Raw genomic sequence first — 27955 nt, forward strand, 5'->3', positions numbered from 1 at the left:
GTGAATGGACCTAAAACCACAAAAGGGCTTGCTTACCTGGAAACCTGGTTTCCGTTGGTACTTCCTCGACCTCTGTTGCATTTCAGCGAATGTAGCCGCCCCAGTTGCATAAGTGTAGGCCATGTGGGGTAGGAAGCTCATTGGATCCAGCCCTGGGTATGGCCTCAGGCCTGGGATGCTGGCCTGGGCCTGCATGAAGCTGTGCGGGGGGAACGCTCCATGTGGGGGCAGAGGTGTGTACATGTGACCACCACCAAAGGGGTTGATGCCAAAGATGGGGCTGGCACTCTTCTCCGTCTGGTGTCCCCGGTTGCCTCTGTTGTCTCTCTCTGAGCCCAGGAACTCCTTCTTGATGTGGGCCAAGTCCATGGGCTCAGTACCCTGCTCCCGGCTGGAATGGTGGTGGTCACCGTTGCAGTCTGAGATGTAGCCGTTTGGTTTGGACCTCTTTTCTCCCAGTGAGATGCTCTTGCTCATCATGTGTTTTGGCAGAGAAAGGTCCAACGGTGCGTCCCCCCCATGGCCGTCCCCTTCAGAGGCCAGGCTGTTTGGAGTGTACGAGCTGCTCTGGGAGTTTTTAGAAGAAGTGGAGGAGAGATTTAGAGGGGATGGTGTTCTGCTTCTAAGCTGGTTCAAGGGGTCTAGTGGTTTGTCACCCGTCTGCATGTTTGCTGTAAACTGGTTGACCTCTGAGTGTCTGTGGAGAGCGTCACGGTCACCGTTGGTGTTGCCACCGTGTAAATCAGTGAGTGCCATGATGCGGTCCCTGTGTTGCGCCGTGGACATTGGTGACCTGGTTAGCCTGTGGTGCCTGCGCTCCTCTGCACTGCTCCGCTCTGGCGGCGGTGACTGCTTCCTGGGGTTGGCATTGCCCTTATTGTGTTGTTGTTGTTGCTGCTGCTGATTCTTCCACTGGGAGAACCACTCCTTGACGAACTCCTGCGGAAGGCCGACTGCGATGGAGATCTTCAGCAACTCCTCTGAGTTGGGTTCTGTGTTCATGGCGAAGTAGGCCTTGAGCACTGACATGTGGTCCTTGAAGGGGTTGGCGGGGCTGGTGGCGCCCCTCTCTGAAATAGAGGACAGCAGGGCGGCCTGCTGGTCTGAGGGGAACACTCCCCTGTGGCTGAGAGACACATCCTCGCTGGGCTGGAGGTGGTTGATCTCCTCGTTCTTCTTACACAGGTAGCGCTCATGCTGGTGCAGTGGGATGGGCCCTGGGAAGGTCTCCTTGCAGAACTGGCAGGAGAACGGCAGGAATGGAACCTGGTGGCTCTCGTGGTGCGATTTGTCCTCATGATCCGTCGAGTGGTTGAGCCTCTCCTTCTTTATGTCCATGTTGATCTGCCTCTTGGAGTCATCGATCAGGCTCTTGGCCTCGTTCACCTTCTCCAGGGTGTAGTCGATAATGCTCTTGGTGGGGCTGCTGTGGCCCACCGCCTGGAAGCTGGCACGCGGAGAGGACAAGGCCAGCTTCTGCTCCTCCATCTGAGCCCCCAGCTCCTTCATATAGGCCCTGAGCTTGGAGATCTCCTCCGGGTTCCCATCCATCTTCTGCCGACACACCGTGTTGTCCACAATCTGGAGGACCTTCTGCACCTCGCTCAGGTTGTTCCGCAGGGACCCGTATCCCAGCAGGGGCAGGTCCAACCCCATTCCACCCAGGTGCTGCAGGGGGCTCTGGGATGTGCTGTGGATCCCCAGGGGGCTGCCTCCTCGGCCGGCTCCATTCATGTAGCCCCCTGGTCCTCCGACGCCATACTGGGAGGCCATCAGTAGCCGGTAGTCGTTTAAGTCCATTGGCTCTGCCTTGATGTCCAGGTGGCCCTGCTGGTCTTGGAGCCCCATGTGGCGGCCGTTCTCCAGCTTGTGGCGGAGCAGAGCCAGGGCGGGGCTTCCCGGGGAGGAGGCGGTGGAGTTAGGAGAGGAGCCAGCCTTGGCGTTGCCTCCATTACTTACTCGTCCATTGACGGAGAACAGACCGACACACTTCTTGCTGCTGATGTGGGAGCTGTAGGAGCCGGAGTGGGAGAAGCGCTTCTTGCAGTTGGAACACTCGTATGGTTTCTCGCCTGTAAACGATAAACAGGTACATGAATTTCAAGTTACTCCATTTTGAATGCTTGCAATTGGCTGGTAGTGGAATAGCTGAAGATTTCTTTCAGTGTGAAAATTAGAATTTCTATTTCTATTACACGTCTATTCAACGTCTTCTTGAGCTATGGCCTCATCCATATGGCGGAATTAGTCAGTTATGAAACTGGTCTGAAACAGTGAGCTATTATAAAACAGAATGACTAATTTGCTGACAGAGGCCAAAAAGGAACATTATCAATTTTACTCTTATGGCATGAGCCCTCTCTGTCATCTAGCCACAGTCACATGAATACATTTTAAAATGGTGGGCTATCGCCAGCTTGACTCATCTTTGTACCTACCGCTGTGAATGCGAAGATGCTCCTTCAAGTGATGCTTGTATTTGAAGGCTTTTCCACACTCGGTGCATTTGAACTTGCGGTTGCCGGCCCCTTCACTCAGCAGCTGGGGCTGTGGAGGAGATAGAAAAGAGAGTTTTCACATCAGTGCCACCTAAACGTGTTGTGTAAGTGTGGGAGTCACAAATGAACCAGGCACTGGGCGAGATTTCAAGGTAGCTGGCCTTGAGAAGGAATGGAATGAATTTTTCTTAGCTTCAACGTCAGGCTACTTTGCAACACAATAACCCTCCGTCACAAACGTTAACTACATCTAACTACATAAGTATTTTTTAGGGTTTTACATCTGAAATGGTTTAATAAAAATGATGAAGCGTGCAAGGAACTCATTAATCGATTTTGAGAATAGTGTGTGGGTTGAGTTTTTGTGTTCTGTTCAAAGGTAACTGTTTAGTGTAGGTGCATTTCCTGAAATTCAAATGAGTGCAGATAACAAATAAAAACAGCATGTAGAGAGATAAAGCCCGACAAATACCTTTATGAGAAAGATGTGGGAGGTTTTCATGGTACAATTTCAATTTCAAAAAATCCCTTTTCACTAGTGCTTGCTGAGGAATCTATATATCGGTGTGTGTTATTGTGTTTGTGTGATTATGTATGTGTGTATGTATGGCAGCAGGTGACATTTCAGGTTAGAGCAATGTGATTAGGGTTAGACTACTGAATGTGGCTTGAAGGGGACTACATTGTGAAAATGCTAGCGATCTGAAAAATGGGGCCAATGACTGATGTGGTAGAACCTGCCTTCATAACCAAATGTGTGAACAATTACCCCATGCTAAAAATAAATTCCATTGCTCTAGGCACACAGAGGATAAGCAGAGTAGCACAATTCACATGTTTGCACCAATAGCACTCAGGAGCACTCAAATGGAAATCCCTCCACAGACCGGTGCACTAAGGTAGCCTAGTCATAATGACCTTCCATAAGATCCTTTCTTTAACTCTTTTAAGTGGAAAGGAAGTACAGAACTAAACAAACACTTAAAGTCATTTGAGGATTATGATACTCCAGATAACTGGGGAAAATACCATCTGCTTTTATTTAAGCCAGTCTGAAGGGGGAAAGGGGGAGGTGGGGAGGGGGTTCAGGTGAGGGGGTGGAGGGGGAGGGGGACTCCGGGAGGAAGGAGGGTGCTTATTTTAGGAAATCTGACTATTATCACCACTATAATTGGACAATTGTAATGATTCCACTGCTTACTTGCATGGTACGTCATAAGAGACAGTTGTAGGCCTATACTTTTGGTTTTTGGTCTTTATGTTTACAAATTGCTGGTTGTAAATGGTTGTACTTGTACTGATTCCCTGGTTAAAATCAAGATACAGAATTAAATACAATTTTATCCGTCACACGAATTGGTAAACAACAGGCGTAGACTAACAATGAAAAGCTTACTGGCAGGCCCAAACAAAGCAGAGAGAAAAACATTAGAGATATAGAAGACTGAAACACGTATTTAAAAAAGTAATATTTAAATATACAATCAGTAACTGTCACACCCTGATCTGGTTCACCTGTCCTTGTGATTGTCTTCACCCCCCTCCAGGTGTTGCTTATTATCCCTGGTGTATATATCCCTGTGTTTCCTGTCTCTGTGCCAGTTTGTCTTGTTTGACAAGTCAACCAGTGGTTTTCCTTGTGCCTATCTTTCCCAGTCTCTATTTGTTTCTAGTCCTCCTGGTTTCGACAGGTGCCTGTCCTGACTCCGAACCCGCCTGCCTGGCCACGCTGCCTGTTCTGACAACCAGCCTGCCTATCCCCTTGTAGTGTTTTGGACTCGGATCTGGTTTCTGACCCCTGCCTGGCCTGACCTCGAGACTGCCTATCGTCTGGTACTGTTTGGACTCTGACCTGGTTTATGAACTCTCGCCTGTCCCCGACCTGCCTTTGCCTACTCTCTTTGTTATAATAAATATCGTAGCTCTACCATCTGCCTCGTGTCTGCATTTGGGTCTCGCATTGTGTCCTTATAGTAACAATAACTAGGCTATATACACGGGGTACCAGTACCAAGTCGACGTGCAGGGGTACGAGGTAATTGAGGTACAAATAACTAGGAATAAAGTGACAGATAGTGCTGCTACTGTTTATCTATAAAACTGGTACTTAATAAATGGTATTCTCAGTGAAAGCACTGCGTATTGAACCGTAGGAAATGGTCCAAATCTCTGCTACTATGTATGAGTGCTCATTTCTAATCAAATCTGGTCCATTTCTAGCAACAGCTGATGTAAAAAGTCAGATGGCCTGAGGAAGGCAATATGCTAGCACATCCCACGCAGGCCTCACTAAAGGAAGACGCTTGGGGGAGCGCAACACAATGCAGCTGTGAACAAGCAGTGTGGGGGTCTGAAGCAGTGTGGGGGTCTGAAGCAGTGCGGGGGTCTGAAGCAGTGTGGGGGTCTGAAGCAGTGCGGGGGTCTGAAGCAGTGTGGGGGTCTGAAGCATTGCGGGGGTCTGAAGCAGTGCGGGGGTCTGAAGCAGTGCGGGGGTCTGAAGCAGTGCGGGGGTCTGAAGCAGTGTGGGGGTCTGAAGCAGTGCGGGGGTCTGAAGCAGTGCGGGGTCAGAAGCAGTGCGGGGGTCTGAAGCAGTGCGGGGTCAGAAGTAACTTGTTTAATGTGAGAGGAGTAGAGGATGACAGGAAGAGGAAAGGAGAATACTAATTCACTCAAGAGAATATGATTCTCCATGCAGAAGAAAAGAGCATCCAGTCACCATGAGGAAGCCATTAAAGCCATTATAATTAACACAAATCTTAAAAGAAAAAATAAATGAGTGAAGGGCAGTGGCCTAAAATGATACTGTGTGTTTCACCCAGATCGTTGGTCGACCCACACAACGACATAACAGTGTGAAGGAGATGAGATGAGGAAAGAAAAGAGTAAAAGAAAAACAGAAAAACATCACCTCTGTCTGTCTGTCTGTCTGTCTGTCTGTCTGTCTGTCTGTCTGTCTGTCTGTCTGTCTGTCTGTCTGTCTGTCTGTCTGTCTGTCTGTCTGTCTGTCTGTCTGTCTGTCTGTCTGTCTGCCTGCCTGTCTGTCTGTCTGTCTGTCTGTCTGTCTGTCTGTCTGCCTGTCTGCCTGTCTGTCTGTCTGTCTGTCTGTCTGTCTGTCTTACCTGATCGATCCCTGGCTTGTGCATGGCCATATGTCTCTCCAGCAGTGTTCGGTGTGAGAAGGTCTCGCTGCACAGTGGGCAGGGTATGCTCTCCTCGTTCTTCTCATGGCGGTACTTGATGTGCTCCTTGAGCGATGTCAGCCGCTTGTAGCCCCGGTCGCAGTAAGGACAGGTCAACAGTTGGGTGAAAGCATCTGGAGTCAGTGACAGTTCTGTACGGGGGAAAGGAGGAGGAGGAGTCATAAGGTCAGCCAGTAGACCCTGATGGGCAACATGCCCAGGTTGTAAACAGAGGAAGTGCAACAAGCAAGATGACTATCTCTACTTCACAAAGACTCTATGTAGAGTCACCATCATCTTACACTTAAACACAGACTGCCCATAAAAGTCAGTCAGTAACACTATTGGGGACAAAGAAACAGAGGTGGAAGGCCTTTAATGCAGTTTATGAGACTGCAAATAGTCAGAGATTTACTGTAAAATGGATTTTATGGATTCTCACCGTTTTCGTTTTCGTCTTGCCCAATGGTTTCGGGAGTTCCGAGTCGTGTCACTTCCTCTGGGGCTTCTGGGTAAATGATGGCGGTGTCGCCACGCTGGAGGTATTCAGCGATGCTGGCCGAGAGGCCGTCACTCTCCTCCAGTTTACTACACTTAGTGAAGTAGTCGTCAAGCTCTGACACCCCATCCATACCATTAACTGTATAAGATGAGGAGGAGGATGGAGAGGAGGAGGAGGAGAGGGGGAGGTAGAGAAGAAGAGAGAGGAAGACAAATGAGAACATTGGTCGGTCTCCATCCTCCTTCCCCCATTTTGAGATGTGCTGCACAGCTACATTATATTGGCCACACAGGGAAACAGACTGGTCTCTAAATGTGATAAAGGACACTGAGGGAGGGAAGCATTAAGCCACTACTTAGAGGGAAGTATACATTTAAGTTACCGTTAATGATGCCATGTAATGGCCTCGACAAAGAAAAATACTAGATAATTTCATCATTAAGTGATGTTCACAACCCATTTTAAAGCTTTTAGACATTTTAACTGAAATATTTCCTAGTGTAACGGGTAATTGGTTTAGGTTGCAATTAGATTTTCTGGTTTACAGATTTCACTTAGAATTCTCTCTCTACATAATTTAAAGCAGAGATTTGATTATGAGTAAGAAGATGTGAGGCTATATCTGCTAAACAGTCAGTGTAGGTATAATGGTACATCAGGTGTCCAATGTATTCATCAGCTGATTTAACAAATCAGGGCAGTTAGTGTGGCTACATTTATTTGTCTTAGGATCAATACTGTTTGCTATTGGCTTGTGTGTTGTGTGCAGCTGTGACACAGATTCTGTGTATATTTTTGTTGTTGAAAATATCCTTAAAACAAAGGACACTGAACTGTCCCCAAGAGGCTTGGATCCCTTGAAGTTACTTTAGGCAAGATTGTGTTGATAAAATGCTTAACTGCAAAGACATTGTGATTCACTGCCAGGACAAACTACAATTTTAAACCAATTTGAAAGTACATGAATCAAACAAATGAGATTTAGGTCAAAATTCAATTTTGTAGCAAGATGTGATTTGTGTTGCACTCTCACTAAACTTGCAAATGTTTGCTATGCTTTCCCTCGCTTTGATGCACGAGGAGGGACGTTATCTCTCATGGCCCTTGACTGTGTGTGTGTGTGTGTTTCCTATTAGGTATATCACCTGCTGCAAGGGGTTATAATCATGTCTCTTCCTAGTGTGTTATATATATATATATATATTTTTTTTTAGGGGGTAGATCAGCTTTAATATTGCAGATAGACTGTAGCTTCCATCAATTACATTTACATTTTAGTCATTTAGCAGACGCTCTTATCCAGAGCAACTTACAGTAGTGAATGCATACATGATTTTTCTGCAAATATATAAATATATATATGGGGCTCCTGAGTGGCACAGCGGTCTAAGGCACTGCATCTCAGTGCCAGAGGCGTCACTACACACCCTGGTTCGATTCCAGGTTGTATCACAACCGGCCGTGATTGGGAGTCCCATAGGGCAGCACACAATTGCCCAGCGGCATTAGGGTTTGGCTGGGATAGGCCGTCATTGTATATAAGAATTTATTCTTAACTGACTTCCCTAGTTAAATAAAAGTTAAATAAAGAGGGTGGAAGTCACCTGTACCACTTCCTACAGAGTGAAGAGACCCCTCTGGCCCCAAGGGATCATATTCATCCTTCCTTTCATCTATGAAGGAGAGGAGAAAAGGGCTCAAAATCAGACAATCAACTGTGGCTAACACAGCACTCAATAAACTGAAGTATGACCATGGTTTAACACTCGAGGCAAAGTCAACTAGAATGCACATGCTACCCTGACAATTCAGTTAAGTACCTCTTTCCATTCAGCCACGGCTTGTAATATGAATGTATTTTCCTGATAATGAGGGACAGGCAGGCGAGGGGTGTACATATACTGTGCCCATTGTGTTTGTTCCTCCTGGCCCCAGTCATGTGACTCCTCAACAGGAGTCACAAGAATCATATGCTTTCCCTCTTCAAAGGAGGGATATACAACACCCCTGCCTGCATGCTGCAGCAGAGGAGAGGGAGGGGGCGGCAGGGGGGAGAAAACGAGAACAGTCAGATTTTCTCCCCCCTCTTTCATTTACAGCAGGTTACTTTTCAAAACTTCCTTCCTCATGAGCAATGTGTCAAACAGGAACCTGATGCTGTGCTTTTTTATACAAAAATAGTCTTGCTATGAGTCAAATGAGTCACAAGGTACTATACACAACCTATTGAGAACATGTCAACATAGGATCAATGTTTATAGTCGATTGGCAGCTACCTTCAACAAAGGTTGAAGGTAGAATGTATGGGAATTAGCAGGTAGCTTTCCTTCTTCAATTCCTAAATATTGTGGAGGAAAACTATTTTCTTTCTCATAATTCCAAGATGAACTGTAATCAAGAAGCGAGGTCTCACACTTCTCCCTACAATGTTTCGCCCCTGCACCACGCAGATAAAATGGTGGTGCTGCATGTTTCAGAGAACAACTGCAAAAATGCATGCCTCTCCTGATGGGGAAAGCATTGTTGCTTCCCTTCGCCTCAACTTCAGAATCACTGCCAGACTTAACAGAATGAGTTTCATTCAGCCAACATGGGGCTTTTTGTGGGTTCCAGGCCTCAGAGTTAGGACAAAGACATGTGAGTCACGCCCTGTGTCACTGTCGTAGAATCTAGACACTGTACTCAAGTTTCATTCTATTTTCAGTAGGCCCCTCCTTCACTACACTTACAGTACTACTTGCACTGTATATGAAATCTCAAATATAAAATGGAGGCTCTTTGTGTTTTTCACTCAGTCGTCTTTTTTTTCCTAGAGAGGCAGAGGCAAGATGGCGTGTACAGTAAATTAGCATTTCTGTTATTTTTGTGGTAAATCTTGATTCGATCCTTTGTGCATTCTCAATGTGACTCAGTGCCTTGAAGTGACACCCAAGTCTTTTACATCTGTTACCTGAGTGAAATGAATATATGAATATAACAAATATGTGGGTTGTCTATCTCTCATCTTTCATCAGTTTACATATAAATGTCAAATGCCAGTTGAATTCAAATCAAACCACTCAGCAAATAGCTAGGTTAGCATTAGCTATAATGGACTGTAGCAGATGTGCTAATCTGACATTGATTTCTTTTTACAGCTTTCTTATAATGATCATGATAATAATGATTCTATACACATATGCTCCCCATATCAAGGCTCTTTTCATTTACATTTAGTTTTGGACCGGGTTCAAATTTTCTTAAACTATTTCCCAGTCCCTCATATTTCCCAATTCAGCAGCACAGCTTGCCACCAAGTCATTAACAGAGACGGATAGTCAACGCAGGTCCATTTAAAAAAAAATAATAAATGGGTGTCTCGCATGAGTTTTCTCTGCACTCTGTATCTGTCAGGCGGCCACAGAATGGTGGGCCTATTAAGCATGTAAATGGCCATCATAAAGCTCTGAATTTCATTTAGGGATGTTAATGAGTCCTGCAAAAGCCTGGCTCCCTCTTTAACGATCCCGTTTGGCTTCTAATTAAAAGTATTTGTCTTTGCGGCCCTGGCGACACCAGTTGTCCTGTCACTGATGCAGATGAGTTGGAAGGGGAGGGGGGAATGGAGAGGGAGGAAGAGAGAGAGAGAGAGAGAGAGAGAGGGTGGGTTGACAGGTTTTACATGTGCTACTTGCTTATCATTGGTAGCTCTGCCTGTATGCGGGAGTTAGAGGCTCCGTTGGTCACAGCCCACTAAACTGAGTCTAATTATAAGAGTTACAATTATGGGTCAATGAGAATGAAAGGCTGGCTGTTTCACAGCGCTTCATATATTGAACTAAAATATTGTGACATTCTCCTCTGCCGAGATCTTGAGTATATTGAACTGTTTGGAGTTGACTTTATTCCTCTGAAAGTATGTGAAACCAATGAAGAGACAATGCTTTTACCGAGCCAAGACAACAGAGAGAGAAACATTGATGAGACAGTGCTTTTACAAAGCCAAGACAACAGAGACAGAAACATTGAAGAGACAATGCTTTTACCGAGCCAAGACAACAGAGAGAGAAACATTGATGAGACAGTGCTTTTACAAAGCCAAGACAAAAGAGAGAAGGAGAGCAAAGAGGGGACGGAGAACGGTGAGAGGTCAGAGGTCAGAGGTGCTAGAGGGTGTGAACAGTCATACAGAGATGAGTACGGGAGGGAGGTGGTTTAGCGATGTGAGCCTGTGAAGCACCTAAAGTGCTGACTGTATTTCAGCAGCATCACGTCTCACTAGAATAGAGCACTGTGTTAATCTCTACCATCTCCTGTCAACCTCACAGAGATCCGGAAATGGAAAAAATAGACAGAGTATAGAACAAAGCCATTTCCCAGGCTCCAACTATTTTAGCAGAAACTGAAGAGGTGAATATACTGTATTATTATTATGAGTTCTGTAATTGATATACATAAGTGAAGTGTGTTGATTGATTTACTGTCAAAACACTTTGTAAAACAGGCTGATGTAAAAAGGGTTATATAAATGCATTGGATTGATATAGGCTACTGATTTATATTGTGCAGGTGTTGACCTGATCAGATCACTCACCAGTCCCATTGAGGTGTCTGTGTTGATTGTCTCCCAGGCGGCAGGCGTGGTGGTGGCTCTGCCGCCCGTCCCTGCCCTCTGACCCCTCTGCTCCACCCCTGTAGGACAGCAGGGCGTGGCCCACCCTGGGTGATGCCTCCAGGTTAGGCACGCTGGCTCCGGCAGGGCTACCACCCTCCTCCCCATTGGTCAGGCCATTCTCCTCTGAGAGCAGCGTCCTGTCATCCTCGTCTGTCTCAGAGCTCATCTCCACCACATTCTCATAGGTCAGCACTGCAAGACACAAACAAAGAGACGCTGTTAGGTTTCTAAAACAACATCCGCCTAATTCGGCTCTGATGGTAGAAAGGAGAAAGTCGTTTTCCTGCTTTGAATAGTTTGGGGAGCTTTTTATACAGATCAGACAACCTAGGAACCAAATGGACAGCTAGTAATATTACATCCCTGAACCTTGAGAAAAATGTTGTTAATTTTGATTCAGGCTGAACTCAAGGGCCTTCACGGTAACCTATAAATATGTCCACTTTGGTGTAGATGAAAAATACTCTGATGAAGGTGCATGAGAGAAGCAGACATAGGCCCAAAATAAAAAGAGGGAGGTGGGAACAAAGAATATAACAAAATGTAAAAGCCATGACATCATGGGAACTAGGCGCAGGAAAGAGGGCCCTCGGGGATAGAAAATAGAGCACAATTTTCAGGTTCATTTTGAGTTCTGTGTATGCCTAATAAAGCAATATTTCGCGAAGCTTTCATGCACGTTATCTCTGGAAGGCGCTGCCAACTCCAGACAGCGAATGGGAAGTGGCTTAAAATTATGCGTTTTTGAAGTCAATTGCTTGTTTGGGGATATTATTTGGTTCCTCTCAACAGTTTTTGGAAACCATAAACCTTTACATCCCAACGGCATACCATTCCCGCACACGTTCCCATGGAAGAGAATGAAAAAATATGTTTTTTTCAATTTTCCCCTTCGGGTACATGGAGATTAGGCATTGCATATCTGTTCATAATATGATCTTTGTTTGACTGTATGGTTCGGCACTTGCCTCCTGGACAACTGCACAACAGGTGCAAATTAAAAAGAGTAAGCACGGTGGGGTGGGCTGAAATCTGCTGACCCGGGCTGAATTCCAAGAGCAGCGGAGGGGGGTGTAGGGCGTGGGACAAAACCCTCTTTAATAAGAGGTGTGACCACAAGGATTTAGGGGTAGTTCAGACAGGGTAATGCCCTCTCCGATCAAAAAAGAAAAGAAAGAGAGATGGAGAGAAAGAAAAGGCTGAAAAGTGAGACGTGAAAACACGTTGTGTGGTCTAGGTATATGTTGGATATAACATGATTTCATTTAACGTCTTAAACCACCCTCACACACCCTCCCCTCTTTAGTCCCGCCACTACAGCAACAGCAGTGGATTTGCCTTTTCGCTGAATTCAATATCTGACCCTTTTTTTATTTTTAATTCTGAGCTAAGAGCAGTTTGGGAAAGACCAGTGAAAAGACCAGCTAGCATCCTATCCACTTTAAGAAATTGTGTTTTTGCCATCTAGACTTGAGTGTGTTATCATGCCACAGAAAATATGTAGGCACAGTTCCTCTAGGAAAGGATATTATTCAACTCATTTCTTCCTGGAAAAAGAGAGAGAAAGATGCATGCTTCCCATTCCTAGAATCACTCATCGGCCGACAAAGATAAATGTTTGCGGGAAAAAACACGAAGACGACTGTTTGTTAGTTACTTTACTTATGTTGCTCAGATACTGGGCCAGTGTGTGGCTGTTTGGTATCTGTGTTGCGGTGGGCGGTAGGCGGATGAAGAAAATTCAGTAACCTCCCAAACAAAAGCAATTCATTGAACTGTTTGTCTCCCCGGTCACATGGTCTAGTAGTGTGGCAGATGTTACAGGACTAAAGCTACAGGCTAAAGACTACAGAGCCTGGTTCCTCTCTAGGTTTCTTCCTAGGTTCCTGCCTTTCTAGGGAGTTTTCCTAGCCACGTGCTTCTACATCTGCATTGCTAGCTGTTTGGAGTTTTAGGCTGGGTGTCTGTATAGCACTTTGTGAAAAGAGCTTTATAAATACATTTGATTGATTGATACAGGCTGGGATCTCAGTGTGTCTCTAAATCAATAGTGCTGGTTGGAAATGACTTTAGACATGCTACCTATACGTACAAGTTGCCATTACTCTTGACGGTAGTTAGCAAACCGTTTTCTGCAGGTTTGAGTTAGGATAAAGCGAGTTACAACAACTCTGCCACAGAGAGAGCCAGGGAGTGAGTGTGCTTTGTCTCCGGTGACATCTTTGATGGAGCGCCACCCTTCGCTCCGTCTTGTCGCACCTCCATTGTGTGTGGAACGCCGCCGTTCCGACCTGCTGAACTCACAGAGATCCATTGTCTCCGCCCGTCACCTCTCCATCGATCGATTCATTGTGCTCATTCAAGGATCCCGAAACAAAGCAGCAACAACGCTTGCTATTTTCATCAGACCGCTCTCTCTCTGCCTCTCCCGCTCTCCCTCCCTCTCTCACTGCCTCGCTCTCTCTCCCTCTCTCTCTGAGCTGCTCTCTCTCTCCCTCTCTCTCTCTCTGCCTCTCTCTCTCCCCCTCTCTCTGCCTCTCTCTACCTCTCTCTCTCTCCCCCTCTCTCTGCATCTCTCTCCCTCTCTCTCTCTCTCCCTCCCTCTCTCTGTCTGCCTCTCTCCCTCTCTTTTTCCTCCATCTCTCTCCCTCTCTCTGTCTGCCTCTCTCTCTCCCTCTCTCTCTCGACTCTCCCTCTCTCACTCTCCCTCTCTTGCTCAGCTCCCCTGAATGAGACATTAGCTCCAAGTCAAACTTTTGGGGGTCTCTAAATAATCTTAATTTAACCATTCACCTATTTCTTTAAAAGGCAGTGGTAAATATGAAAATAAAAGCACCCCCACCTCTCTATTATGGTTTAAACCATTTATTTATACATGGCTGCACAAACCGTCTCCCTGTCCATGAATGGTGCAAATTCTATAGAGAGGCGCTGTCCACTCAGTAGTGCTGAATTTCAGCCTCAGCTGAGCACCCTTAAAAGCATAGATTTTCCAAAATAGCCTATTAGTTTAATCCAATTCATTAGATTTATCCGTTATTTTATCATTGTTTGCTTTTGTCAGTCAGCTGTTTAGAGCGCTCATTTCTTTGTTTTTCAGGTGTGTGTGGGTATTGGTGTTCTCCGTGGCCACAAGAGGTCAACCATCTATTTAACTTTATTATTTTCTATCAAAATGTGTTTTCTTTCCTGGATCAGCTGATGATGGTCGACAATATCACTAGACAACTAGACATCAACGCGCATCCAGTCCATCCAGCTAGATTTTCGAGTTCCCAGTTGTTTTGTTGCGTGAGATAAGCAGTTTTTTCTGGAACCTGTGTGTGTTCATATTGTGTAAAATTGCCTCGGCTGAGATAGTAGGCTACCAGCAGTGGTGCAAGCCTAGTGGAGGATTTACCCACCTTTTTCAGAAATTTGCATTGAAAGTATAGGGAGCGTAAAAATATTTCACCACGACCCGCAATCAGAGTTTTGCCCCTTTATTTAACACACTAGGCTAGATCACTGGCTACAGGTAGGCTTATTTAAAGCTCATGGTAATACACACTGTAGCCTAGGCTAGTAAATTAACTGTGTTAGGGTGACTGACCATGACGCTTTTTACTGTGACACTTCCGGCCTCATTTCATGTGTCCCGACTACAAAGACGGTCAATTTGTCAGCAAGACTCAATCACCGAATGTCATTAGGAACACTTTTTGGTGTTTTGTAAACAGATGTCCATTTCCATTAATCAAATGTCGCAAGAGCACACGCAGTGCACTGTTTGGATGCTGGAGTTATTTCAGAGTGGATGAAGATGCACAGGTAGCCTACATTTTTGAAGTGATTTTTTTGACAGTTACAGACATACCTACAACTGCTAACAGTTCCATCTGAAAATGATCACTGAGTCTCCATCAGAATATCATGTTCATGTTGCTGTCCGAATCTTCTCTTGTATTTATCTCAAGTCAAACATTATTTCCCCTTGCTTCCAGCCTAGCATTTAGTTTGGTACAGCAGGGGTTAATATAAGCCTAGCATTTAGTTTGGTACAGCGTGGGTTAATATAAACCTAGCATTTAGTTTGGTACAGCAGGGGTTAATATAAACCTAGCATTTAGTTTGGTACAGCAGGGGTTAATATAAACCTAGCATTTAGTTTGGTACAGCAGGTGTTAATATAAACCTAGCATTTAGTTTGGTACAGCAGGTGTTAATATAAACCTAGCATTTAGTTTGGTCCAGCGGGGGTTAATATAAACCTAGCATTTAGTTTGATACAGCGTGGGTTAATATAAACCTAGCATTTAGTTTGGTACAGCAGGGGTTAATATAAACCTAGCATTTAGTTTGGTACAGCAGGTGTTAATATAAACCTAGCATTTAGTTTGGTACAGCAGGTGTTAATATAAACCTAGCATTTAGTTTGGTACAGCAGGTGTTAATATAAACCTAGCATTTAGTTTGGTACAGCAGGTGTTAATATAAACCTAGCATTTAGTTTGGTACAGCAGGTGTTAATATAAACCTAGCATTTAGTTTGGTACAGCAGGGGGTTAATATAAACCTAGCATTTAGTTTGGTACAGCAGGTGTTAATATAAACCTAGCATTTAGTTTGGTACAGCAGGTGTTAATATAAACCTAGCATTTAGTTTGGTACAGCAGGTGTTAATATAAACCTAGCATTTAGTTTGGTACAGCAGGTGTTAATATAAACCTAGCATTTAGTTTGGTACAGCGGGGGTTAATATAAACCTAGCATTTAGTTTGGTACAGCAGGTGTTAATATAAACCTAGCATTTAGTTTGGTACAGCGGGGGTTAATATAAACCTAGCATTTAGTTTGGTACAGCGGGGGTTAATATAAACCTAGCATTTAGTTTGGTACAGCAGGTGTTAATATAAACCTAGCATTTAGTTTGGTACAGCAGGGGGTTAATATAAACCTAGCATTTAGTTTGGTACAGCAGGGGGTTAATATAAACCTAGCATTTAGTTTGGTACAGCGGGGGTTAATATAAACCTAGCATTTAGTTTGGTACAGCGGGTGTTAATATAAACCTAGCATTTAGTTTGGTACAGCGGGGGTTAATATAAACCTAGCATTTAGTTTGGTACAGCGGGGGTTAATATAAACCTAGCATTTAGTTTGGTACAGCAGGGGTTAATATAAACCTAGCATTTAGTTTGGTACAGCAGGTGTTAATATAAACCTAGCATTTAGTTTGGTACAGCAGGGGTTAATATAAACCTAGCATTTAGTTTGGTACAGCGTGGGTTAATATAAACCTAGCATTTAGTTTGGTACAGCGGGGGTTAATATAAACCTAGCATTTAGTTTGGTACAGCGGGGGTTAATATAAACCTAGCATTTAGTTTGGTACAGCAGGGGTTAATATAAACCTAGCATTTAGTTTGGTACAGCGGGGGTTAATATAAACCTAGCATTTAGTTTGGTACAGCGGGGGTTAATATAAACCTAGCATTTAGTTTGGTACAGCAGGGGTTAATATAAACCTAGCATTTAGTTTGGTACAGCGGGGGTTAATATAAACCTAGCATTTAGTTTGGTACAGCAGGGGTTAATATAAACCTAGCATTTAGTTTGGTACAGCGTGGGTTAATATAAACCTAGCATTTAGTTTGGTACAGCAGGTGTTAATATAAACCTAGCATTTAGTTTGGTAAGCCTCGCTGTTCTGCGTGTCTGAACTCAGAAACAATGTTTGACTTTAGAATTGTGATCTCTGTAGTACCATACATAGAGTGAACGGTGCCCAGACGAGACAACTTTTTTTGGAGAAAGTCGAAATCACGCATCAACGTCATGATCATGGACATATCCAGGTAAAAATCCCAATTGAATGAAAGCTCTAACAAACAAAAATGCAGCTAGGTTCATTGTTTGACGTGACTGAGTTAGCTGAAGTTGGCGAGCTAGCTAGTAAGTGACACGAACGTTAGCTATCCAGCCTGCATAGCAACCAATTTGTTTAGAGTGGACGACCAGACCTTTTGCATAGCAACTGTGCAGCAATAATTAATAACTGGCTCGCGTCTGTAGCAACGTGACCAAAAATAACTAATAACCAGATTTTTGTCCGGACTATATCTTCTGGTGGAATAATTCAATTGTATGAATTGACTTGTCAAATTAACGTTTTAATGAAAATATATAATTCATTGTCATTTTTAAATACCATGTCAGGCTGAACAACACCATTTACCTGTGACTGTATTCATGATACAGCACAGCCTCCTGTGGCTTATTTAAACAATGAGGCATGAGGGGGTGTGGTATATGGCCAATATACCACAGCTAAGGGCTGTTCTTATGCGCGACGCATCGCGGAGTGACTGGACACAGCCCTTAGCCGTGGTATATTGGCCATACACCACAAACCCCTGAGGTGCCTTATTGCTATTATAAACTGGTTATCAAAGTAATTAGAGCAGTAAAAATAAATGTTTTGTCATACCCGTGGTATACGGTCTGATTTACAACGGCTGTCAGCCAATCAGTATTCAGGGCTCTAACCACCCAGTTTAAAATACTTAAATAAACCCCATCATAATTTGAATATAGCACTAAATCCTATGAAACAGACATCCCAGTATCAAGACCATAAGCTACAACTGTTTGTTTCAATATGAGCTAAATGCCTTTGAGGAGCATGTAAATGCGCTAACTAACAGGTGCATACCATACCTGTCACATATCATATTAATTCCGTAAAAGACAACCCTGTCCACATCATCGCCTGTCCCACAGCGCGTCCTCAGGCTCTGCAGAGACCACACCTGCCCTCTCCTCTCCTGAGGAAGGCTTCCTTCCTCGTCGTCCAGTTTAAACAGCCCCACAGTTCAACAGACACATCAGACAGAGCCCTTGCATATGCCATGAGGCGCTAGTATCTACTCCATACAGTCTCTTTCTCTCTATCCCTCTTCCTTTCTCTGTGCGGCTCTTCCATGAAAAAAGCCATATTTGATATGTGTTTGATATGATCATAAAAATAAATAGACATGTTTCAGGTCTACTGCTGGCTCCAGGTGATCCGCACACTCTCCTGTCTGCCGCTACCACTGCCTGGGTAATGAGAGATGAGGTGGAAGCTACCGGAGGAAAACTGCTCTCTCTGTTCTACCTCTCTCTCTTTTCTCTCTCTCTCTCTCCCTCTGCCTGTGAGCGGTGCAGATCACCTGAGCGAACAACTGGAGGGGAAAGGGGAGGGGAAGGTGGAGGGGAAGGTGGAGGGGCAGGTGAGGGGGAGGGGCAGGGGAGTGAGTAGGTCAGGAAGCGTGGTCTGAACACTGTGGAAATGAGGCGGCTGCCTTAGCTACTGCAGGCTGGAAGTGGTCCAACATCCATCTAATGATAATCACAGACAGACAGGTAGAGATTTTCCACACACAGGGAGGTGGGAAATAAAGGTAGAATATTATTTCCTGAGAATGTTACATGGAAATAGCCTACAGTATGAATGATTTGCCATAATACCATAACTACTCTCAGGGAAGTGAAATGTAGATGTTTCCCATACAGTAGCTGTTGCATTGTTTATCAGCTGGCAGAGTAGGCAGGAGGCTTTACAAGATGTGTGTGTGTGTGTGTGTGTGTGTGTGTGTGTGTGTGTGTGTGTGTGTGTGTGTGTGTGTGTGTGTGTGTGTGTGTGTGTGTGTGTGTGTGTGTGTGTGTGTGTGTGTGTGTGTGTGTGTGTGTGTGTGTGTGTGTGTGCGTGCGTCAGGGGTGTAACAGCCAGGAGGAAGGGGGTGGTTCCACTGTGCCAGTCCCTGCTGTGAGGCAGAAACAGTAGCCTGCCTCTAATTAAATTAAACTCCCATTTATCTAGGGGGTCCTGAGCTGGAATTTATCAAGGGGGTTCTGAGCTGGAATGTATCTAGGGGGTCCTGAGCTGAAATGTATCTAGGGGGTTCTGAGCTGGAATGTATCTAGGGGGTTCTGAGCTGGAATGTATCTAGGGGGTCCTGAGCTGGAATGTATCTAGGGGGTCCTGAGCTGGAATTTATCAAGGGGGTTCTGAGCTGGAATTTATCAAGGGGGTTCTGAGCTGGAATTTATCAAGGGGGTCCTGAGCTGGAATGTATCTAGGGGGTCCTGAGCTGGAATGTATCAAGGGGGTTCTGAGCTGGAATATATCTAGGGGGTCCTGAGCTGGAATGTATCTAGGGGGCCCTGAGCTGGAATGTATCTAGGGGGTCCTGAGCTGGAATGTATCTAGGGGGTCCTGAGCTGGAATGTATCTAGGGGGTCCTGAGCTGGAGAAAAGGAGAGAGAAATAAGAAAGAGAGAGCAAGAGAAAGATTTACTCCGGCGCCCAGACGGCCCTCCTTTCCCCTTACTCCCTCCCTGCTTTACTCTCTCCCTTCTTTCCTCCCTCCCTTCCTCTATCCCTCCTTCCTCTATCCCTCCTTTCCTCCCTCCCTCCTTTCCTCCCTCCTTTCTTTACTCTCTCCCTCCCTCCTTTCCTCCCTCTTACCCTCCTTTCCTCTCTCCTTCCCTCCTTTCCTCTCTCCTTCCTTTCCTCTCTCCTTGCCACCTTTCCTCTCTCCCTCCTTTCCTCTCTCCCGCCCTCGTTTCCTCCCTCCCGTTACACAGCCACCATCTGTGGCCTGCATGAGCACATGTCAATCCTCTAGATAAATGTTCAAGGCCCCTACCGGCCCCCTACCAGCTCCCTACCGGATCCCTGCCGGATCCATACCGGCCCCCTCACACACACTCACACAAACAGTTTTAGACATGCATAGCGTACACACAAAAAGCCAAATAGTCTTCCTTTGGATAGCCTATTCACAAGACTGGAGGAAGTTAAAGATAGAAAACTCTCAAAATGGTTCCTGAAGGAAAGCCAAAGCCTTTAGAAACAAAGGCCAAATCAGACAGAAGGGTGATGTCCTCACACGGAAAGGATTACAAGAAAAATACAAAGGAGTGACTGATGATCAACCCACATGAGCAGATGAAAGAGAAAATAAGAGGCTATGAGTACAGAGGGAGGATTTAGTTTGATCATTCTGTAGAGTCATGAACTACTGTAGATAGATATTTATTCCTGTTTAGAGTGAATACGGGTCAATTAATATGCAAATGTAGGAGCAGTTGTAGTCAGCTGCCTCCTGTGTGATTCTATCTGGCCGGTCCGTCTCTAGTTGTATAGAACTGTTACAGAACCACAAACACATCACAGGCTTTTCTCAGAACAAACAACGCTACCGGTTACAAACCTGGACTGAAACTAATGCCCTACGAAAGGCAGCCATTCTGCACATACACTTTACACCGTTGGGTCTTTAAACAATTCCTTTGTTCTGTAATAAACTGTCAAAATAACTGCCACGATCAATTTAGGCTTTTCATTTGCTCTGTGATGTTGACCTGAATTCACTTAACTAAATGGATTTTGCTCTTGGCTGCAGGTTAGCCATCGATTTCACGCTAATGCTATTTTCAGTACGACGATGAGGTGCTCCATATTTTGCATTGATTTCAGCGGAAAAACAAACCCAATAGGACAAATTATCCTTGTTTTGAGTGCATCTATATATTAAATTGAGCCCAGACTCTCTCTCTCTATATCTATGAATCTATCTCTCACTATATATACCGTATATATACAGTACCAGTCAAAAGTTTGGACACACCTACTCAATCCAGGGTTTTTCTTTATGTTTACCCTTTCCTACATTGTAGAATAGCAGTGAAGACATCAAAAAGATGAAATAACACAAATGGAATCATGTCGTAACTGAAAAAGTGTTAAACAAATCAAAAATATATTCTTCAAAGTAGCCACCGTTTGCCTTGATGAAAGCTTTCCACACTCTTGGCATTCTCTCAACCAGCTTCATGAGGTAGTCACCTGGAATGCATTTCAATTAAAAGGTTTGCCTTGTTAAAAGTTAATTTGTGGAATTTCTGTCCTTAATGCGTTTGAGCCAATCAGTTGTGTTGTGACAAGGTAGGGGTGGTATACAGCAGATAGCACTACTTGGTAAAAGACCAAGTCCCTATTATGGCAAGAACAAGAACTTTGAACGTTTCTTCAAGTAAAGTCACAAAAACCATAAAGCGCTATTGTAAGGTTCTATATTTATTTTCTTAGTCAACCTTGTTTTCTGTTTCGTTGTGTTCTTGAATGTAGCCCTGTTTCGTTGTGTTTTTGAACGTAGCCCTGTCTTTCATTTTTGGTCAATGTTTTCACCTGTTTTAGTTACTCAATTGGTCTCATCAGCTCCTTATTTAGTTCAGTTCATTCTGTTTGTGCCTTTGTGAGTTATTGTTTGTTTTGAATCTACTAAGCCTTTTCGTAGCTCGTTTGTGAGAACCAGTTATAGCCTTCAGTCCTAGTTTTGATTCACCTGCCTGTTTGCCTACCTGTGTATGACCATTGCCTGCCTGTGACCACAATTCCTGTCTTCTCTGAAGGTGAAATAAACACCTGCCGCGCTCTGCGTGTGAATCTACACCTTTTCTCCCTGAGTATTCATTATAGCTATGATGAAACTAGCTCTCATGAGGACAGCCACAGGAAAGGAAGATCCAGAGTTACCTCTGCTGCAGAGGATAAGTTCATTAGAGTTAACTGCATCTCAGATTGCAGCCCAAATAAATGCTTCACAGAGTTCAAGTAACAGACACATCTCAACATCACTGTTCAGAGGAGACTGTGTGAATCAGGCCTTCATGGTCAAACTGCTGCGAAGAAACTACTACTAAAGGACACCAATAAGGAGAAGAGACTTGCTTGGGCCAAGAAACATGAGCAATGGACATTAGACCAGTGGACATCTGTCCTTTGGTATGTTGAGTCCAAATTTGAGATTGTTGGTTTCAACCGCGGTGTCTTTGTGAGATGCAGAGTAGGTGAACGGATGATCTCCGCAGATGTGGTTCCCACCGTGAAGCAAGGAGGAGGAGGTGTGATTGTGTGGGGGTGCTTTGCTGGTGACACTGTCTGTGATTTATTTCGAATTCAAGGCACACTGACCCAGCATGGCTACCATCGCATTCTGCAGCGATACGCCATCCCATCTGGTTTGCGCTTAGTGGGACTATTATTTGTTTTTCAACAGGACAATGACACAAAACACACCTCCAGGCTGTGTAAGTGCTATTTGACCAAGAATGAGAGTGATGGAGTGCTGCATCAGATGACCTGGCCTCCACAATCACCCAACCTCAACCCAATTGAGATGGTTTGGGATGAGTTGGACCGCAGAGTGAAGGAAAAGCAGCCAACAAGTGCTCAGCATATGTGGGAACTCCTTCAAGACTGTTGGAAAAGCATTATTCATGAAGCTGGTTGAGAGAATGCAAAGAGTGTGAAAAGATGTCATCAAGGAAAAGGGTGGCTACTTTGAAGAATCTAATATATAAATATATTTTGATTTGTTTAAAAGAAAAAGCTTCCTACATGTGTGCATGTGTGCATTCCTACATGTGTGCTTCCTACATCTGTATGTGTTATTTCATAGTTTTGATGTCTTCACTATCATTCTACAATGTAGAAAATAGTAAAAATAAAGAAAAACCCTTGAATGCGTAGGTGTGTCAAAACTTTTGACTGGTACTGTATATATCTAGATTGTGACTTGCTACTTGTACTGAGGCTAAATGTGATTTTCACCTTTGTGGTGCAGATGGCACCAGAAGGGGCCATTAGAACATTAGGAGAGTTTTAAACCATGTTTCACAATCAGAAAAACAGGTTGCTCATTACATTTTCAGGCGGAGGAAGAAGGAGTGGTAATTCTGCCTAATCTGACTGGCATGTCAAAACATGGCCCTGCTGTCAGAGTGGCAAGTCAAGACAAAATAACACACATACTAGTCATCGCTCTTCTCGGCTCTGCTCTGCTATCAATTTAGGTAGTCTTGTTTGTGCAAAGTTTAAATCTCACAGAGACGCGTAAATATTGAGGAGCTGTTTAATTTAACATATCCTTTTTGGAATGTTGGAGCTGGGGTTAAATCCTACACAGAGCAATATTTTCACAAACCCTGGAAAATATGTTTGTTATCTCTCCTTTTATATTATTTGTAGCCTAATTATTTGTAGCCTAATAAGATACCTATCCCTTCGACTCTCTCGTTATACACACACACACACACACACACACAGACACAGGAGCAATGCGTGTCTAACTTTGTGTTGCAGGTTGTGGTGATGGTCTGTGCCAGGTTGGTCCTGCTGCCTGTTCCAGCCCTTCAAGTCCTCACCACCTGCCTAGGGAGTCCTGTCACTCCATGGATTAACCAAGGTTCTTTTAACTGACAGGGGAACCCTGAGCAACTGTTCTCTCTCCTGCTGGGCCTCTGTTCAGACTCCACTTCTTCCCTGCCGTCATCAATTGCAATCAATCGAACAAATGTATTTATAAAGCCCTTTTTACATCAGCCAATAACTGTTATGGGGAGCTTTGTTGATCACACTCATGGGGGTGTGTTTGTGTGTTTATTGGTGAGACACTAGAGTGGAAAATAAATTACCTGGGCTAAATATATGCACATTTGGATGAATACATGTAATCAGTGTGAAATGAATTTATCTGAAGCTGATTAGGAGCAGTAATAAATCTATCCGCAGTGCTATTTCCATCTGATAGTGCCTTACTCCTCCTGTCAGATGTATTAGGCTTCTACAATAACATAAGGTGCTGTTGGTATATATCACTATTAGCCCTTTTGTTATCCTTCATGAAAAGCTAAGCAAAACCTACATTGCAATTAAGTACTGCACCAGAGTACTTTGGTAGCTGTTTTACGTCTCATTAGTGAGTGACGAGAGAGAGAGAGAAAGACAGAGAGATAAAGAGAGACAGAGAGACAGAGAGAGAGATAGAGAGAGAGCACTAGGCATGAGGAGCATCTCTGGTCTGTGGTAACTGCAGTCATACCATGCCAGTGACCAGCTGGCAGTGTAGGCAGCATTCATTCAAAGATGTGTGTGTGTGTATGCACACTTGCATGCGTGTGTGTTTGCCCGCATGAGTCCGTGTGTGCTAGTTGTTAGTGGAGGTCCCACTGATAGTAACTGCCCACTATTGAGCAACAGCAAATGAATCCCAGCAGCTCTTTCACATGTTGATGACAGTGTAAAACACATCTGCTCTCCTCCTCCTCCCACCCTCACACACATATACCAGGATCCATGTTACCTGAATAACATCCCCACAAGGTACAAAACAAGAAAGCAGGCTTCCCTTGTGTGCCTTAACTACCTGCACTCTAACCCCCTAGCAATCCCCAAAGGCTATGTGGCCTATGCACTCTCTGAGAGGTCACATCCACTAGGCTACATCCACTAGGCTACATCCACTGGGCCACATCCACTGGGCCACATCCACTGGGCCACATCCACTGGGCTACATCCACTGGGCTACATCCACTGGGCTACATCCACTGGGCCACATCCACTGGGCCACATCCACTGGGCCACATCCACTGGGCCACATCCACTGGGCCACATCCACTGGGCCACATCCACTGGGCCACATCCACTGGGCTACATCCACTGGGCTACATCCACTGGGCTACATCCACTAGGCTACATCCACTAGGCCCCACACTGTAATGTTATCTGTCAGTTATCCTGGCCAGGATATCTGTTGTCAAAGAGATACAACAGCTCACATCTATAACCAAAGGGATTTATTGCATCTGTGAATGTCTTTTAGTCAGGGGCTGAATGAGTGTGTGTGAGTTCTTAGGATACCTGGAAAGGTGATAATTAGCGCAAGGGGATAATTAGGCTGCAGCTTACGCCACTCAAATAGGGATCTGGCTCGTATGCTGCTAAGCTATGGAATCCCCTTGTACCCTAAACACACACACACACACACACACACACACACACACACACACACACACACACACACACACACACACACACACACACACTGCCTGTACAAGCCATTAACAATGCTCCAGGACGGATGATTATGAGCTTAGCTCCAGTGAATATTTGAAGCACTATTGTTCCTGCCACTTTCTCTGGGAGACCATGAAGACTATAAAAACTTGCCTTTTCCACTTGGGGGTTCCTCCGGGGAGAGAGCCGCGGATCAAATGATCATCCCAGATAGAAGTGGTATCAACTCCGCCGACCCCGTAACTCAGGCATCATCATGAGCATGGCTACAGACTCTAGACCAAGGTGGGCGTTGTGGAATCACAGGGCAGGGACATGCATTAACTACGACCTCTTCTGCTCTAATGTGAAAACATAAAGTAGTTCGGTGAGCACTAGGAATCACAGAACATTCAGAAATAAACTATAGAATGAACAGCGTTGCGGGGGACTTTTAGGGCTTGTCAACCACTGTGTATTTCTTATGAAAGTCAACGATGACCCGGCTCTGCTGGAAACCTAACCTTGTGGAGATGTCTGAGCACGCTTAAGCTGATCATTTCTCAACTATGCAGACGGAGAATCTAAGAATGGAGAAAATCTCTGTGGAGAAGCAGGCTTCAGGAGAGAGCAGGGCAGTAGCGATGCCGTTGGTTTCCATAGCCAACCAACCTGTTGGCAGCTAGGGCTATCATTATGGCTGCCATACCCAGCCTTTCCCTGATGCGGTCCACCATTTTGAAAACAAAAAGGAGAGTCGCTCTGTAATTCAACCTGACTGGTTCTGTTTTCTTCAAATTCAACAGCCTGTGAACAGTCTTTCTGGGAATGGGGAGGTTTGGGGTGCTGCTCTCAACTTCAAACATGCAACAACAACAAAAAATGTCTCAGAGCTCCCTATTAAAAGTGAGACCATGGCCGTGCTTTATCTTGTAGGTGGCTCCTTATTTCTGAGGAGAGCCCCTTTGAGGAACACTATACCTCACCAGGGTTTAGAGAGACTGACCGGCGCTGGTGGTCCTTTACAGTCTGACGAAGGCAACAAATTAGCCCCTCGAAGGAATAGGAGTGTGAAAACATCAGAGAGGAAAGGGAGAGAAAGAGAAGTGTATTTTGCTCCACTGTTTTGTTATTTTCTGTTAAGATCTATTTCTTATACCGCCTAGTTTCACCCTGGCGTATTTTGGTCTCTATGTGTGTGTTTTTGTCAGCCCTGCTGCCTGTGTGCAAGGTGTGAAAAAGTGAGTTCCTCTTTGAACATGTCACGGGATGACTGCAATGTAGCACAAAACACTTCAGGTTTTGGCACCTTGAGCTGGGCTGGCTGTTCTAGAGGGAGTATTAACTGTGGTGCCCCCTCGCCCCTTTGCTTCATACCACCCCAACCAGCTAACACAATGCCCCTCACAATACATCAAACATTGAGGAGTAAAAAAACAACAACAACAAAACATCTGTATTCAGAGTCTAGAATATGTTATTAGATATTGCATAGTAATTATTCAATCTTACTGTAATGTGCTATTAATGTGATATGTCATTATTTAATGAAGCCTAATTCAATGAAGCCACATGTTTTAAAGTTCATATCAGCTCTGTATGCATATGCCACGTAACAGTTCCAACACCCAGTCCTCTCACTTCAAGGGGCCAGTAACATTTCTGCAACTGTGAATCTCTGAGTCACTGCTGTGTCTCCCTGATAAGAGTCTCTGAGATGGATATCAAATGGGCACGGTGTGGGTGTGTGCTTGTTTCAAGTTTTAATGTCACACGCACAAGTACAGTGAAATGCCTCTCTGTCAAGCTCTACACCCAACAATGTGGTAAACAGCATCAAGTCGAACAAAAACAAGAAAAAAGAACATGAGTAAGAAGCTATATACAGTGTCAGTTCCAGGGTCAGTAGCTATATGCAGTGTCAGTTCCCTGGTCAGTAGCTATATGCAGTGTCAGTTCCCTGGTCAGTAGCTATATGCAGTGTCAGTTCCCTGGTCAGTAGCTATATGCAGTGTCAGTTCCAGGGTCAGTAGCTATATGCAGTGTCAGTTCCCTGGTCAGTAGCTATATGCAGTGTCAGTTCCAGGGTCAGTAGCTATATGCAGGGTCAGTTCCCTGGTCAGTAGCTATATGCAGTGTCAGTTCCAGGGTCAGTAGCTATATGCAGGGTCAGTTCCCTGGTCAGTAGCTATATACAGGGTCAGTAGCTATATGCAGGGTCAGTTCCCTGGTCAGTAGCTATATACAGTGTCAGTTCCCTGGTCAGTAGCTATATACAGGGTCAATTCCAGGGTCAGTAGCTATATACAGTGTCAGTTCCCTGGTCAGTAGCTATATACAGTGTCAGTTCCCTGGTCAGTAGCTATATACAGGGTCAGTTCCAGGGTCGGTAGCTATATGCAGGGTCAGTTCCCTGGTCAGTAGCTATATACAGTGTCAGTTCCCTGGTCAGTAGCTATATACAGGGTCAATTCCAGGGTCAGTAGCTATATGCAGGGTCAGTTCCCTGGTCAGTAGCTATATGCAGGGTCAGTTCCAGGGTCAGTAGCTATATGCAGGGTCAGTTCCAGGGTCAGTAGCTATATGCAGGGTCAGTTCCAGGGTCAGTAGCTATATGCAGGGTCAGTTCCAGGGTCAGTAGCTATATGCAGGGTCAGTTCCAGGGTCAGTAGCTATATGCAGGGTCAGTTCCAGGGTCAGTAGCTATATGCAGGGTCAGTTCCCTGGTCAGTAGCTATATGCAGGGTCAGTTCCAGGGTCAGTAGCTATATGCAGGGTCAGTTCCAGGGTCAGTAGCTATATGCAGGGTCAGTTCCAGGGTCAGTAGCTATATACAGGGTCAGTTCCCTGGTCAGTAGCTATATGCAGGGTCAGTTCCCTGGTCAGTAGCTATATGCAGGGTCAGTTCCAGGGTCAGTAGCTATATACAGTGTCAGTTCCCTGGTCAGTAGCTATATACAGGGTCAGTTCCCTGGTCAGTAGCTATATACAGTGTCAGTTCCCTGGTCAGTAGCTATATACAGGGTCAGTTCCAGGGTCAGTAGCTATATACAGGGTCAGTTCCCTGGTCAGTAGCTATATGCAGGGTCAGTTCCCTGGTCAGTAGCTATATACAGTGTCAGTTCCCTGGTCAGTAGCTATATACAGGGTCAGTTCCAGGGTCAGTAGCTATATGCAGGGTCAGTTCCAGGGTCAGTAGCTATATGCAGGGTCAGTTCCAGGGTCAGTAGCTATATGCAGGGTCAGTTCCCTGGTCAG

The 27955-nt window shown here is 44.9% G+C and overlaps 1 protein-coding gene across 5 annotated transcripts in view; it reads right to left on the reverse strand.

The window, feature by feature from the left end:
• LOC115155531 (zinc finger E-box-binding homeobox 2) overlaps positions 1-27955 on the reverse strand; it is a 78859-nt gene that overhangs the window by 4512 nt on the left and 46392 nt on the right. For 2 of the 5 annotated variants that reach the window (XM_029702217.1, XM_029702215.1), the window contains exons 3-8: positions 10753-11025; positions 7784-7852; positions 6120-6317; positions 5618-5829; positions 2439-2547; positions 37-2072 (exon numbers count right to left, since the gene is read on the reverse strand). In XM_029702217.1, the coding sequence (XP_029558077.1) occupies positions 37-2072; positions 2439-2547; positions 5618-5829; positions 6120-6317; positions 7784-7852; positions 10753-11025 (2897 nt within the window). Of the gene's footprint in view, positions 1-36; positions 2073-2438; positions 2548-5617; positions 5830-6119; positions 6318-7783; positions 7853-7999; positions 8236-10752; positions 11026-17532; positions 17588-27955 lie in introns of those variants that run through there. The other 3 variants (XM_029702218.1, XM_029702219.1, XM_029702216.1) reach the window with 3 other exon arrangements.

The sequence above is a fragment of the Salmo trutta genome, chromosome 20 (genome assembly GCF_901001165.1).
Source record: "Salmo trutta chromosome 20, fSalTru1.1, whole genome shotgun sequence".
Classification (NCBI taxonomy): domain Eukaryota; kingdom Metazoa; phylum Chordata; class Actinopteri; order Salmoniformes; family Salmonidae; genus Salmo; species Salmo trutta.